This window comes from Coregonus lavaretus, assembly GCF_964263955.1.
Source record: "Coregonus lavaretus genome assembly, chromosome: 10".
In the NCBI taxonomy this organism is placed as follows: Eukaryota; Metazoa; Chordata; class Actinopteri; order Salmoniformes; family Salmonidae; genus Coregonus; species Coregonus lavaretus.
The window spans coordinates 35,349,538-35,365,728 of NC_139997.1; the positions used below are offsets into that span (position 1 = coordinate 35,349,538).

At 45.4% G+C, this 16,191-nt stretch overlaps 1 protein-coding gene across 1 annotated transcript; it reads right to left on the minus strand.

The window, feature by feature from the left end:
• Positions 1-12,562: 12,562 nt before the first annotated feature.
• LOC311136304 (glucose-dependent insulinotropic receptor-like) lies at positions 12,563-13,583 on the minus strand (the record flags this gene model as incomplete). The annotated part of the gene is given in 3 exon segments (XM_084170430.1): positions 12,563-12,866; positions 12,868-13,069; positions 13,331-13,583. Coding segments are annotated over 3 exon segments (759 nt in total).
• Positions 13,584-16,191: the final 2,608 nt, after the last annotated feature.

The following is a 16,191-nucleotide window of genomic DNA, read 5'->3' on the forward strand; positions in this document are numbered from 1 at the left end:
ATGAGTCTCCCGGTCGCGGCCAGCTGCGACAGAGCCTGGATTCGAACCAGGATCTCTAGTGGCACAGTTAGCACTGCGATGCAGTGCCTTAGACCACTGCACCACTCAGGAGTGTTCTCCCTGTACACCAAGTCAGAACCGTAGGATAAATAAAGGGGGCATACACTCTAAAAATTAGGGGTTCAACAAGGGTTATTCTAAGATCCTCAAAGTTCTTCGAAGAACCTTAGGGTTCTTGGCACTGAAAATTGCACCCAAAAGGTTCTTCCAAGAACCCATAGGAGGTGGGGTTAATCAAGGAACCCCCTTAGGTTCCTGCAAGAACCCCCACCAACTAACTGCCCAACTGAAACATTTGAATTTGAAAGGACAGCAGGTGCAGGCACTTAACTGTAAAATTTAAAGATCTCCTCAATTTAAGGTAAGGTTTGTCCCTTATATGATCTATATTGATATTGTTTTATGATGATACCATCTAAATTGTCATATTTGTGCAAATCTTTCTGAAACAGAAAATGGACACAATTCAATGTATATCAATCAACAAAGAGGTAAGAATATGTATGCTATAAGAATATGAAGGCTAGCTGTATTGGGTGCAGATGACTGAACTGCTCACTTTTGTGTCTGTGTCTGCAGGTATACAGACGAGGAGGCATACAAAGGTATGTTATGCAGATCACATGTACCATCCTCTTCCCTTAACTCTTCAATGAAAATCCCATAGGCCTCTACATTATGGACAAGGTATGTGTATGAAAACCATTATTAAAACAGTTTTTTTCATTCACATTTTCCACAAAAACCAAGGTATGAATACTGTCATGTGCATGTTTTGTTAATCATATGTATAACTATAATTTTTTGGATTCACAGACTTCACCCTCCCTACACCTCTGATGAATATAACAGGAAACCTGTTTGATCACCATGCACTGCAAAATCATTCTGGCTATGGATACGGAGAACATCAACACGCCAGAGGATATACCCATTGGACTTAGGGCTCTGCTGGGAGTTTACCTCATATTTTGATTGTTTTATTCTGCTTTACCACTAAAATCATAATAAACACTGACATCTAAAATATTGTGTTATTGTTATGCATATTATTATTATTATTATTATTAATAATAATAATAAATGGGGGTAGATAAAAAATGTACCCCAAAAGGTTATTCGAGGATCCATTAAAAGGGGTTATTTGAAGAACCCTATTAAAGGGTTCTTCCAAGAGATTATAGGGGTTCCCCCACCGTTTCAATTTGAAGAACCCCTAAAGGATACTCCAGGAACCTTTTATTTTTTAGAGTGTATAAGCAGACAATGAAATCTCTTACAATATTCGATGATTACATTTCTCAAAAACAGGTTATAGGCTACAGTGCACCACCGAGTCAGAACAGTAGGCGATATTAAGAGGTGAAAATAGACACATGGGGTGAGGCACATGGGCTACTAACAGCTTACTACACAACATACACTTAGTTTTACTTTTTTAGCTACAGTATACATATCTCCCCGGCATATTACATCATTTATGCAGCAGCATATAAGACATTTTTGGACTCACCTTGTTGTGATGTGCTCACTTGAACAGGAAAGTGGCGCGGCGGTCCTTCGTGGGCAAATTTTGTCATCAAAGAAAGAGAAAGGCTGGATTTACAATTTCGAGTTGAATGACCGTTCAAAGCGTATTTTCCCTGTCTGAGCTCGTTTATTCCCAACTTCCCAGTTGCAATGCTTGCAGTTAGCCACTGTCACTGATTCCTTCCAAACCATTCATTGTTGAATTTGCGATTTCCAACTTGTTGTGTAATGTTTATGTCCAATGGCCGATGAGCACTGATACGTTTTTTCTATAATTTCTCTTCATATGACAAGGATTTAAAAGGATTTGCCAGTAGATTGTCGACTTGATTCATGATGACTGCTAGCTAAGATTTTGAAAGTAAGATGTTGACATTATCAGTCCAATCAAAGCTACTGTACATATAACGTGATTTGACGTCATTTTATCTGTGGTCAATGACCTTGCACATTATTGGAAGGGCACTTCTAATGTAACTCTATGGCAGGACCCAAAGGGCTTGAATTTTCGATATCTACCCTTACTAAGGACTTGGCGGTGAGGTAGTGTCCCCGTGAGAACACTGAGCCAATCACGGCGCAACGCTCCTATTTTCTGCTGGCTTGCCCCACCACCACAGAAAGCTCTGAGCTAGGCTGAAACACCTGCATTTTGGAGCTGCCTTACTCAAGAAAACAAAAAAGAGACCATGTTTGTATGTGACTTTATTAACTCAATTCTATATATTTTTTTCATTGTTTGCAAACTGATATGTTTTAAAAAAAAAAATTTTTTTTTTTTTTGTGACACGGATTAATGCCATTAACGTATTAATGCCAAAATAACATGCAAAATTGCCTGTGCCCTACCTGCCCTGAATGACGGGTTGCCACTACCTACTTACACCTCTCAGACACACATAGACAATGGGCTCGTTCGAGAGGTAAGATGAAAGCAACAGACTGTAGACGACAGTCGAGGAGTGTAGTCGGGGGAGATGCATCTGTGACAGCCGAGAGTCGGACGCTAACCGCGTTTCCATCCAACCTTTTAATGGGAGTAAAGTACATGTCGGATAAAAAATGTAATGACAGGCATGATGGAAATAGAACATTTGTCTGTAAACTTTCCAGCTAGAAAAGGTGGGATCTTTTTGTGTCTGTAAAATTAATTATGCGAGTAATGTCGGTGGAAACGCTTTTATGCGCATATATTGATATAATAACTATCATATCTAAATAAACTTGGAGTCACGCAATATTGTGATGAGGTGGTGTTGAAGAAGTCAGGCGCAGGAGGGTAAATCACAAAATAACAGGCTTTAATCCGCAAAATACAGGTTTACGCAGAAATGCATCAAACACACTCCAGGGCACAAAACAGGCGCACTGGAAAATACAAGGCACACGGGAAAATACTCCCGTCGATACACAATACACGAACTTCACAAACCTCCACAATGAGAAAATAAGGACCGGGTGTGTGTGATTGCAGACAAGACAAATGGAGTGATGATAAATGGATCGGCAGTAGCTAGTAAGCCGGTGACGCCGAACGCCGAAACCTGCCCGAACAAGGAGGCGAGGCAGCCTCAGCCCCCCTCCCCTCCTTGACGCGCGGCTCTAGCAGTGCGCCGACCCCGGCCTCGGGGACGGCCAGGAGGATGCGGAGCAGGGCGAGCCGGATGGCGATGGTGGAAATCCCGTAACATGGAGGGATCAAGGATATCCCTCACCGGAACCCAGCACCGTTCCTCCGGACCGTACCCCTCCCCACGAGGTACTGAAGGCCCCCCACCCGACGCCTCGAATCCAGGATGGAACGGACAAAGTACGCCAGTGCCACTTCGATGTCCAGAGTAGGTGGAGGGACCTCCCGCACCTCAGCCTCCTGGAGCGAACCAGCTACCACCAGCCTGAGGAGAGACACATGTAACGAGGTGTTAATACGGTAATCAGGGGGAAGTAATAACCTATAAGTGACCTCGTTGACTTTCCTCAGGACTTTGAACAGCCCCACAAACCGCGGGCTCAATTTCCGGCAGGGCAGGCGGAGGGGCAGATTCCGGGTTAAGAGCCAGACCCGATCCCCCGGTACAAAGACGGGGGCCTCACTGCGGTGGTGGTCAGCGTTGGCCTTCTGACGACGCAAGGCGCATTGGAGGTGAACGTGGGCAGCATCCCACGTCTCCGCCGCGCGCCAAAACCAGTCATCCACCGCAGGAGCCTCGGTCTGGCTCTGGTGCCACGGTGCCAGAACCGGTTGGTAACCTAGAATACACTGGAAAGGCATTAGGTTAGTGGAGGAGAGAGTTCTGGGCATATTCTGCCCATGGCAAGAACACTGACCACTCCCCCAGCCGGTCCTGGCAGTAGGACCGCAGGAACCTACCCACGTCCTGATTTACCCGTTCCACCTGCCCATTACTCTCGGGGTGGAACCCAGAGGTCAGGCTGACCAATACCCCCAGACGTTCCATGAACACCTTCCAGACCTTGGACGTGAACTGGGGACCTCGGTCAGTCACTATATCCTCTGGTACCCCGTAGTGCCGAAAGACGTGTGTAAACAGGGCCTCCGCAGTTTGCAGAGCCGTGGGGAGACCGGGCAGAGGAAGGAGGCGGCAGGCTTTAGAAAAGCGGTCCACAACGACCAGGATGGTGGTGTTACCTTGGGAGAGGGGAAGATCAGTTAGAAAATCAACACTTAGGTGAGACCATGGTCGTTGTGGAACTGGTAAAGGTTGTAATTTACCAGCTGGGAGGTGCCTAGGTGCCTTACTCTGGGCGCACACTGAGCTGGAGGAGACATACACCCTCACGTCCTTAGCCAATGTAGGCCTCCAGTATTTTCCAGTCAGGCAGCGCACTGTACGGCCGATACCTGGGCGACCAGAGGAGGGTGACGTAGATCAGACGATCACGGATAAGAGCAGGCACGTACTGTAGCCCATCTGGACACTGAGGTGGAGAGGGATCCGTGCGTAATGCCTGCTCTATATCCGCGTCCATCGCCCATACTACCAGCGCCACAATGCAGGAGGCCGGCAGTATGGGAGTGTTGTCTCTGGGCCTCTCCTCTGTGTCATACAGCCGGGACAGCGCGTCTGCCTTCACGTTCTTCGTCCCCGGGATGTATGATAGAGTGAAATCAAACTGGTGAAGAATAGGGCCCACCTGGCCTGGCAACCTGACCTGTACTCCAGGTTATGGTGGTCTGTCCATACGAGGAAAGGGTGTTTTGCCCCCTCGAGCCAATGCCTCCACACGGTCAAGGCTCGGACAACAGCCAACAGCTCCCGATCACCTACGCCGTAGTTCTGCTGCGCCGGGCTGAGCTTCTTCGAAAAGAACGCACAGGGGCGGAGCTTGGATGGCGTACCCGATCGTTGAGACTGGACAGCTCCTATCCCAACCTCGGACGCATCCACCTCCACTACGAACGGTAGTGATGAATCGGGGTGGGCCAGTACTGGGGCTGAGGTGAACAGACCCCACAGTTTGCTGAAGGCCAGGTCAGCCTCAGCAGACCAGCGGAGCCGGGACAGCCCACCCTTCAACAGGGAGGTAATGGGAGCTGCGACCTTGCCAAAGCCCCGGATAAACCTCCGATAATAGTTGGCAAAGCCAAGGAAGCGCTGCACCTCCTTAACCGTGGTTGGAGTCAGCCAATTACGCACGGCTGAAATGCTATCTCCCTCCATCTCCACACCTGAGGTGGAAATGCGGTATCCAAGGAAGGAGACAGACTGCTGGAAAAACATACTGTTATGATGAGTTTCTGGTATTGAGAAGTTCAAGAGGCAAGAATTCACTTAGACATTCTGTGGAGATTTTACCAAGTATTTATTTGATCACGAGCCTGTGGGTTCATCTAACAAACGGACATAGCCTTGCCCCCTTTTCAGTTGAACTGCCCACATACACAAATCTCACATCTTTTATACTCTTGGTTACACATTTCTTCAACCACATCTGGCCAGCGTCAATGAGCACTCCCCTTCTATGTCATGACCTCTTACCCCCAAGCAGGACATTCCCTCCGTACATCATTCTAATATAAACCCCACTATCTTCCTTGGACAGATTGGAATTTACTACCCCAGACTTAGAGTCACCCAGAACCACTCATCCTTACTAACTTTAACATAGTTACACACACTCATATGAAATGGGCTCATACCCTCATCATATCACATACACTTCTCTGCCTTAGCATAAAGGTCATTTTTCAACAGTCGGGCCAGCACCTTGCGAACCAGGGACACATGCTCGGCGTGCGTAGCGGAATACACCAGGATGTCATCGATGTAGACCACTACACCGCGACCAAGCATGTCCCGAAACACCTCATTCACAAAGGACTGGAAAACTGAGTGAGCATTCATCAAACCAAATCAAATCAAATTTTATTGGCCACATGCGCCGAATACAACAGGTGCAGACATTACAGTGAAATGCTTACTTACAGCCCTTAACCAACAGTGCATTTATTTTTTAACAAAAAAGTAAAAATGAAACAACAAAAAAAGTGTGGAGAAAAAAAGAGCAGAAGTAAAATAAAATAACAGTAGGGAGGCTATATATACAGGGGGGTACCGGTGCAGAGTCAATGTGCGGGGGCACCGGCTAGTTGAGGTAGTTGAAGTAATATGTACATGTGGGCAGAGTTAAAGTGACTATGCATAAATAATTAACAGAGTAGCAGCAGCGTAAAAGGATGGGGTGGGGGGGCAGTACAAATAGTCTGGGTAGCCATGATTAGCTGTTCAGGAGTCTTATGGCTTGGGGTTAGAAGCTGTTGAGAAGTCTTTTGGACCTAGACTTGGCACTCCGGTACCGCTTGCCGTGCGGTAGCAGAGAGAACAGTCTATGACTAGGGTGGCTGGAGTCTTTGACAATTTTGAGGGCCTTCCTCTGACACCGCCTGGTATAGAGGTCCTGGACCATAGGGTATCACCAGGTATTCATAATGCCCCGTGGTTGTGCTGAATGCTGTCTTCCACTCATCTCCCTCTTGGATACGTACCAGGTTGTACGCACTCCTGAGATCTAATTTGGTGAAGAAGCGCGCCCCATGCATTGATTCAATCACTGAAGCAATGAGGGGGAGAGGATAACAAAATCTTATCGTCTCCCTGTTCAGTGGTAGATTATCAATGCACGGGCGCAGACCTCTGTCCTTCTTCACAAAGAAGAAACTCGAGGAGGCGGGTGAAGTGGAGGGACGTATATATCCCTGGCGCAGGGATTCGGTGACATATGTTTCCATAGCCACCGTTTCAGCCTGTGACAGGGGGTATATATGACTCCTGGGAGGTACAGCGTCTACCCGGAGGTTTATCGCGCCATTTAGTAGCCTGCGTTTTAGAGAACACTTGCGCCAGATCGAGGTATTCAGGGGGAATGCGCACGGTGGAGGTACTGTCTGGACTTTCTGCCGTGGTTGCACCAACGGAAACACCTAGACACCTAACCTGACACTCTCGCGACCACCCCGTGAGAACCCTCTGCGGCCATGAGGGATACCTAATACCACAGGGAAAGCAGGAGACTCAATAATGGAAAAAGTAACCTGCTCACAATGAGTCTCCTGGGTAATCATGGTGACTGGTGCAGTAACTTCCTTAACCAACCCGGACCCTAATGGTCGACTATCAAGTGCTTTGATGGGGCATGGAATGGATAGGGGAATCAATGGAATGCCTATACGGTGTGCGAATGCCCTGTCCATAAAGTTCCCAGCTGCGCCTGAATCGACTAGCGCCTTACACTGGGGAACATCCATGTGCTCAGGAAAGGAGACAAGTACTTTACAGTGCGCAGCAGAGGGCTCTGAACGAGTGTGGGTGTTCGATACCTGGGGTGATGCAAGAGTGCCCTGCCTGCCGCCTCCAAACCCAGAAGAGCGTTGACGTGGCACTGGCGCTGTCGTCCTCCGCTCTCTCGGCTAGCAGTTCCACCCATCTCCATCGGTTCTGGATCCGAGTCGGCCGGGATGGAAAAGGGCAGACCTCCTCCAGGACGTCCTCTGGTTGCCAGCAGGTTGTCCAAATGAATGGCCATGTCCACCAGTTGCGAGAAGGACAACATGGTGTCACGGCAGGCTAGCTCCCGTCGGACGTCCTCTCGCAGATGGCACTGGAACTGGTCGATCAGGGCCCGCTCGTTCCACCCGGACCCAGTTGCCAGAGTTCGAAACTCCAATGCGAAGTCCTGTGCAGTCCACGTCCCCTGCCTCAGGTGGACCAGCCGCTCGCCCGCCTCTCGACCCTCGGGCAGGTGATCGAAGACCCGAAGAAGCCGACCCATTGCTTCACCCAAGCTGGCTAGCATAGTTGAATGCTCCTGGACCCGTTCCACGACTCCAGGCATGTGCGTCTCTCCCGCTGACTCCATAATCAAGTTGGGTGATTCTGTGATGAGGTGGTGTTGAAGAAGTCAGGTGCAGGAGGGTAAATCACAGAATAACAGGCTTTAATCCGCAAAATACAGGTTTACACAGAAATGCATCAAACACACTCCAGGGCACAAAACAGGCGCACTGGAAAATACAAGGCACACGGGAAAATACTCCCGTTGATACACAATACACGAGCTCCACCGAGCTTCACAAACCTCCACAATAAACAATCACCCACACAGACAAGGAAACAGAGGGAACACTTATACCATGACTAATGAGGGAATAAGGACCAGGTGTGTGTGATTGAAGACAAGACAAATGGAGTGATGATAAATGGATCGGCAGTAGCTAGTAAGCCGGTGACGCCAAATGCCGAATCCTGCCCGAACAAGGAGGGGAGGCAGCCTCGGCGGAAGTCATGACAGATATCAAGTTATGTGGTCCTCCGACTACGACTAGTCGGGAAAGCATGCAGTTTATTACGCTACAGATTAAATAAATTAATAATTAACTTCACAGGGTGGTGAAAGTGCAAGGTGATGAGCTCAATTGATGCTCCGTTCCAATAAATATTGAGGGTCTTATTCTGGTGACATGATCATAGATACTTTCATCATGTAGGCTGGCCTACCCACACTCTATCTGCGAGCTATTGGCTAGAACACAAGTGTCAATACCAGAGTGGGCACATATATAACGCAGTATTTTTTGCGAGAAAAACATCAGTAGAGTTGAAAATGTGATGGAAACCCATTTAACTTGTATTTTTTATTCGGTACATGGGAATTTAACCGCAAAAATATTTTTATGTGCACTACATCATCACGCACAGCTTTTTATCTGCAACAAGTCAATTTGATGGGAACACATCTCTGGTGGGAAAAGGCACATATTCTTTATGTGGATTGTATAATATTTGCATGAAAATCTGTCGCCAATTGGATGGAAACCAAGCGACTGATGTTGTTTTCCAACAGCAAGGCTCAGTGCAACATGGCAGTGTTGCCATTGTTTGTAAAAGTTATTCTATATAATGTTGAAATAAACATGTCTCCAACCTAATAAATCCTAATAATAAAAAAATAAAAAAATACATAACAAATCAAACACTCACAAACTGAAAATATAGTTGTACATTGTACACTCAATTGGTGAGAGAGGGAGAGAGAACGAGAGACTCAAATATCACATTAATTTGTACATATCCACTGTACAGTCGTGGTCAAAAGTTTTGAAAATGACACAAGTATTGGTCTTCACAAAGTTCGCTGCTTCAGTGTTATGAGATATTTTTGTCAGATGTTACTATGGTATACTGAAGTATAATTACAAGCATTCCATAAGTGTCAAAAGCTTTTATTGACAATTACATTAAGTTTATGCAAAGAGTCAATATTTGCAGTGTTGACCCTTCTTTTTCAAGACCTCTGCAATCCGCCCTGGCATATTGTCAATTAACTTCTGGGCCACATCCTGACTGATGGCAGCCCATTCTTGCATAATCAATGCTTGGAGTTTGTCAGAATTAGTGGGTTTTTGTTTGTCCACCCGCCTGTTGAGGATTGACCACAAGTTCTCAATGGGATTAAGGTCTGGGGAGTTTCCTGGCCATGGACCCAAAATTTCGATGTTTTGTTCCCCGAGCCACTTAGTTATCACTTTTGCCTTATGGCAAGGTGCTCCATCATGCTGGAAAAGGCATTGGTCGTCACCAAACTGTTCTTGGATGGTTGGGAGAAGTTGCTCTCGGAGGATGTGTTGGTACCATTCTTTATTCATGGCTGTGTTCTTAGGCAAAATTGTGAGTGAGCCCACTCCCTTGGCTGAGAAGCAACCCCACACATGAATGGTCTCAGGATGCTTTATTGTTGGCATGACACAGGACTGATGGTAGCGCTCACCTTGTCTTCTCCGGACAAGGTGTTTTCCGGATGCCCCAAAAAATCAGAAAGGGTATTCATCAGAGAAAATGACTTTACCCCAGTCCTCAGCAGTCCAATCCCTGTACCTTTTGCAGAATATCAGTCTGTCCCTGATGTTTTTCCTGGAGAGAAGTGGCTTCTTTGCTGCCCTTCTTGACACCAGGCCATCCTCCAAAAGTCTTCACCTCACTGTGCGTGCAGATGCACTCACACCTGCCTGCTGCCATTCCTGAGCAAGCTCTGCACTTGTGGTGCCCCGATCCCGCAGCTGAATCATCTTTAGGAGACGGTCCTGGCACTTTCTGGACTTTCTTGGGCGCCCTGACGCCTTCTTCACATCAATTGAACCTCTCTCCTTGAAGTTCTTCATGATCCGAAAAATGGTTGATTTAGGTGCAATCTTACTAGCAGCAATATCCTTGCCTGTTAAGCCCTTTTTGTGCAAAGCAATGATGACGGCACGTGTTTCCTTGCAGGTAGCCATGGTTAACAGAGGAAGAACAATGATTTCAAGCACCACCCTCCTTTTAAAGCTTCTAGTCTGTTATTCTAACTCAATCAGCATGACAGAGTGATCTCCAGCTTTGTCCTCGTCAACACTCTTACCTGTGTTAACAAGAGAATCACTGACATGGTGGCAGCTGGTCCTTTTGTGGCAGGGCTGAAATGCAGTGGAAATGTTTTTTGGGGATTAAGTTCATTTTCATGGCAGAGAGGGACTTTGCAATCAATTGCAATTCATCTGATCACTCTTCATGACATTCTGGAGTATATGCAAATTGCCATCATCAAAACTGAGGCAGCAGACTTTGTGAAAATTAGTATTTGTGTCATTCTCAAAACTTTTGACCACGACTGTATACATGAATTGCAGCAATGTTGGCTCCTGTTTCAGTCATGTCTTTGGTCACGTTCGCGTGGGTCAAACAAAAACACCCTAATGATTGGTTGACAATAGAGCCTCCCACAATGCAGGCGATGGCTGCAGGATGAAGTTGGTGAAGAGCAACTGCAGAAACTTGCAGTCGAATGCAGTTAAAACTTAATGACCTTTGATCACATGATTTTTGTAAAGTTCATGCAGTCGACATGTAGGTGCAAGTCGGACAATTTTTATCCCCATAATGCAACACACTTTTAAAGGCAGTGACTAACCTGATCCGAACATGCCCATTGAGGTTGATGCCCAGCTAGCACATCTGGTTCCTTGGAAGTTGTGGGAATGTATGTTTTTGGTTACCCATTGGTTCTGGGAACAAAGACATACGTTTCTTGACCGGTAAAACTGGACGTTTTTTTAACGTTCAGAGAACGTAAGTGAACATTATGCCTGTTCTGGGAACATACATTTATAGGTTGCAGGGAGGTTCTGAGAACGTTTTACTATGGTTCCCTGAAAGTATTCCTGGGAGGTTTTATTAATGTTCTGAGAATGGACATTATAGGTTATTTTGAGGTTTTTTAATAACTTCCTTAAAACTTTCACTGAATGTTTCAATAAGACTTTTAATAACACTGCTAGCTTAGGTTAACTCTTTTGAACTCCAAGCACAGATAGGACACATGGAAATTAATTTGCTTAGGCATTGATCATGTAAACACACTTTTTTATTGTGTCAATGAGATTCAAAGCTATGATCTTCTGTTCTCTATCCACCAGGATGCCATGTTTTTTTTAACTCATACAAAGCTGTTCATTTTAGTTTATTCAAACAGACCCCATTTCAAAGGAAACAAGCACTCATTAAGATCAGGTGTGGCCAATTATTGGGCGCGGCCAACACACCTGAACACACTTAACAAGATAAAGGATAGAGAGAGTTTTGTTGACGCTGAGAATGGAACGTATATGTTCTTCAATAACATTCTTAGAACGTTTTTTTAACATGTTTTCTTGTGGTTTTTATGGAAAATATTCTTAATGTTCTGAGAAAATAGAACCATGCGTAAACCTGCATAAAACGTTATGCTGAAGTACTGAAATTCCCACAGGAGAACATTTTTTCTTAACATTCTCTGAACAACTTGAGGACATTCCCAATGTCAATCCAGTTGGAGAATGTTCCTAGAACATTACCAGAAAATGTAATTAAATGTAACCATGTTTGAACTTTTAGGAAACGTTCTGTTAAAGTTTTGAAATACCAAAAAAAGTATGTTAAATGTACTGAGAATGTTCCAAAGCCAACCAACTATCCTGCACAATTCCCAGAACAATCACGCTCTCACCAAGCTCTAAGAAACATATAGTGCTCAGAACGTTATGTGCTAGCTGGGTGGGAATGCAGAGAGGGACAAAGTGCATACTTTGCAGAGATAATATCAATTAGGTTAGTGGAGGAAACAGAGCAAAAACAGCAAATAAACCCATCTGTTCTATGGTGAAGGTTTCATGATGTCTCCACATCCATTATCTCACTGTTATTTTTCCCCATTTGGTTGCTTTTGTCAGTTGGTCGCTGTCGCCAGACGTGTGACGCAAACCGTTTCTGCCAGACATGGAGAAAGCTCTAAGCTGCCACAGTAAGTGTCCAAATTGGTTTATTCAACCTCAATGAGTTGTTCTCAAAATGTTTAAGTCATTTACAAGGTGGTTGCAGAAAGCGGTACAGTGTGGCCCTCTTCACTGGTGACCGCGGTGAAGGTGGGGTCCAGGCTCAGGGCATCAACCACAGATATAACAGTATGAGTGGGTATATCTCTCACTAGCCTCTAAAACGGCTGTGTTCCTGAACCTGTCCTTAACGCAGGAGAAGAGTGCCCCGATCTGCAGCCACACCTCCCTCTGCCAGCAGGCATACACCAGAGGGTTGATGAGGGAGTTGGACAGCCCCAGCAGCCACAGGTCGTTCTCCAGCACCTTGTACAACGCACAGCCCTCACACAGCACCTGCACCACACACACCACAAAGAACGGGCACCAGAAGAGGGTGAAACAGCCCACCAGCAGAGCCACGGTCCTCAGGGCCCAGCCTGGAGCTGGCCTGACAGATCTGCATCTGGTGGCCACAGGCAATCTTCAGGATGTCCAGGTAGAAGTAGGTGAAGACAGAGAGGACGGGGAAGAAGCCGGCACAGAACACCACAATGATGCCCCTAGGACGGATGACAGAGAAGAAGGTGCAGAGGCTGCTGCTGTCGAAGTTTCCCTGCTGTAGCTGCCGTGCCATGCCTGTGGAGCAGAGGAGAATAATAAACATACTATATACTACTATATTTATAGTATTTAGATTATTAATATAAAAATATATTATGTTCATTATCCAGTTGATCAAGAATCAATGTTGGGGTCAATTCAATCCCAATTTAGTCAATTCAGGAAGCTAATTAAAATTCACAAATTGAGTCTGTTCATCCCCTGAATTTAAATGAAACCCTGTTGTTAGGGACATGTGTGTCCTCTGAAAGAAGATAATTTACATTCTTGTTCCACCTGGTAGGAAGCCAACGGTGAAGGATACCATCCACAGCGCTACTAGGGCCCCAGTCAAGGTCCACCTCCCAGTGAACTGGGAGTAGCGCAGCGGCAGCTTGATGGCCACGTAGCGGTTGAGAGAAATCAGGAACATGGACAAGATGGAGGCTGTTGAGGGGGAGATTACGAAGACCATGCGGAGTAGACATTTGGTCTTCTGTGTGGAGTGTGTCAGGAGTTGTGGAGAAGTTGGTATAGTTCCATTGCTCATGGTATTGTGATTTTTAAACACGTCTGCAACGATGCCAGTGATGGCATCGTTGCAGGCACACCAGGCACACCAGGCATCATGGCCGTGAGGTTGCCACCCGACTCTCCCATCCAGCCTGTCTTATTTTAAGCTGCCATTGAGTCATTTAGAAGCTCTAAATTCTGTATATCTGTGAGATTCCCCCCTCAAAACAAATAAACTATATCCACCAACATCCACTCCTGCTGTGGTATATTGGTATTTGAATCCAAAGACCCTTTTTGCTCTTTGTATTGACTTCTGTAAATGTTTCTTGTTAATATCTTTCTCTGCCAAACTCCTTGTAAAACATAAATAAATTCTACAATGATAAACGGTGCTGTTAATTAAAAAGCTCTTTAGGAAGAAAAATGGAACATTCAGAGGGTACTCAGCCACTCCCGATGTGCCTTTGCTCCTGAGAGGGCAAAGTATCTCCCCTCCTCTCTCGTCTGCAGCTGTGGTTCCTCTGTATCCGACCCTTGTCCAGCCTGCTATCTGGCTGTCATCCCAGTCCCCTCTGAGAGTCCCTGGTGCAGACATTCGGGATGATGGGGACATTTTCCACAAGGGTTTACCACCACTGGGGTAATGACAGTAGTATGCAGTATAAACATAATCTGACAATCAGTATCTTCATCATAAAGTCATTAGTGTTTTTTTTAGCCTGTTCATTGATGTCAATAAGTAGGACAGTAAGGTAAGAGAGGAAGAGTTTTCTGTGGCATGTCTCTTGGGAAGACCCATCCGCTTTGGGAAGACCCATCTGTGGGCATATATGTGAGTCCTTTAGAAAACACACAGAATAACAAAATCCAGATCGTGACACGGAAGGAAAAACAACCATCTACTCCCACTTACTATAATCAATAAAGAGTATCTGCTCTCTTGGCTCATCTAGTGTCTAAGGTGAGTCCTAGCAAAAATAAGATAATAGAAGGAATGTTCATTTTGAGAAGCCCCTTCATCTTGGCACACAATACTGCACGATCACAGTGCTGTACAAAATGTGCTGCGACTAACCACTGTACCTATGGCTCCTTATGGCAAAGGGTTTTCTGTATGTATTTACACAGCTCTAAACAAACTGAGAGACAAAATACATGATAGGGAGAGAATGAGAGATAGGGAGAGAGAGTTTATATTTGCCAGACAGGATGACATGAATCTCACTCCATGTATCTGTTATCAGTCAACTACTTCCGTTTTACATATGGGAAACATTTCATTGGGAGACATAAATTACTACCCTGCACAAATTACTACCCAACTTCCTCATAAGAGTATGCATTTACATGTCTCTTCTCCCTCTCTCTCTTTCTGTAACTACTTCTCAACTCTCTCCTCTCTCACACCCTCAGCAACAACAACCCAACCAGGTCAGTCTAAACAGTATCACCAGGTTCACATCAAATACACAGTGATATTTTTATGTAGAGCAAAAATCCTCTTTTTATCACAGAGGGGAAAAACTCTGGCTCCCACATACAATGTGGGAATGTTATTCATCCCTACTAGACCTTTCAGTGCCATTCAAAACTTCTGTTGGTCAGCAGTAATTGTGCCCACTACCCCTGTACCAGTAGGCATTCTCACCCTGTTTATGCCTAGCACTGCCCACTCCTCACCTACGGGTTCTCAACCCCACCATGCCCTGGCTAGAAACTTCTTGAAGGTGTTGTTATTCTTTGAATAGACTACCTCCTGTCTTGGGCTTGACCTCTGAAGCTGACCTCTGAAGCTGACAGTCCTTTGGACTGTGTACTAAAGATGTCTTTAAAGAGACGGCTGCTGTCCATGTTGTTGTGCTGTGTCTACTGCGTGGCTTCGCTCTTCTGCTTGAACCCCAGCCACAACAACTGTGTCTCCATCAGCGCCCGGTGAGTCTGTGTCAGTATGTGTGTGTATAGGTGTGAGTGAGTGTGTATTTCAGTGTTTGTATTTGTGTGATGGGCAGAAATGTCTTTGTCATGAATCATGGTGTGTGTTAATGTCTTATCTGTTTATCTGAGGGTAATTTGCAACAATCTGAGTAGTGGCATGTCCTCTGTTTTATATGTGTGTGTTGGCATTTGTTTACTTGCTTGATTGAGAATGAAATACACAGTATAACAATACAGGATGTAAAAAGAAGATGGCAATTGAGTTTAATTTTTTTTGTCTTAATATACTCACAGTAAGTGTAATATTAGGGTAATAAATTAATTATTCATAAAGTAATTAACAAAGTAATAATGAAGTAATCTTTGCTCAATATAAATATATATTTTTTAATACAGTATGTTAAACAGAACCTTGCCTTGAACAGTTTGCTGTGTTTGGCACCACTCACTGATCATGTCTTTTGTGCTCTTTCGACAAACCATTTTAGGAATCTCATGACAGTTGTCCAGCAGCTGTACCAGCGAGTCATGAGGCTTATGCGCACCACTTTGTGATCTTGTGGAGCCTGTTAAAACTCATCGTCCCCAGGACTGAGACACTCTACTGCCCTACCCTGTCCATCCAATGGAGATGACCTGCAGAGCACCTGCCATAGACAAAGCAAGAGGACAAATAGTGCTCTCACAGTCATGGATTGTTTTTTTGG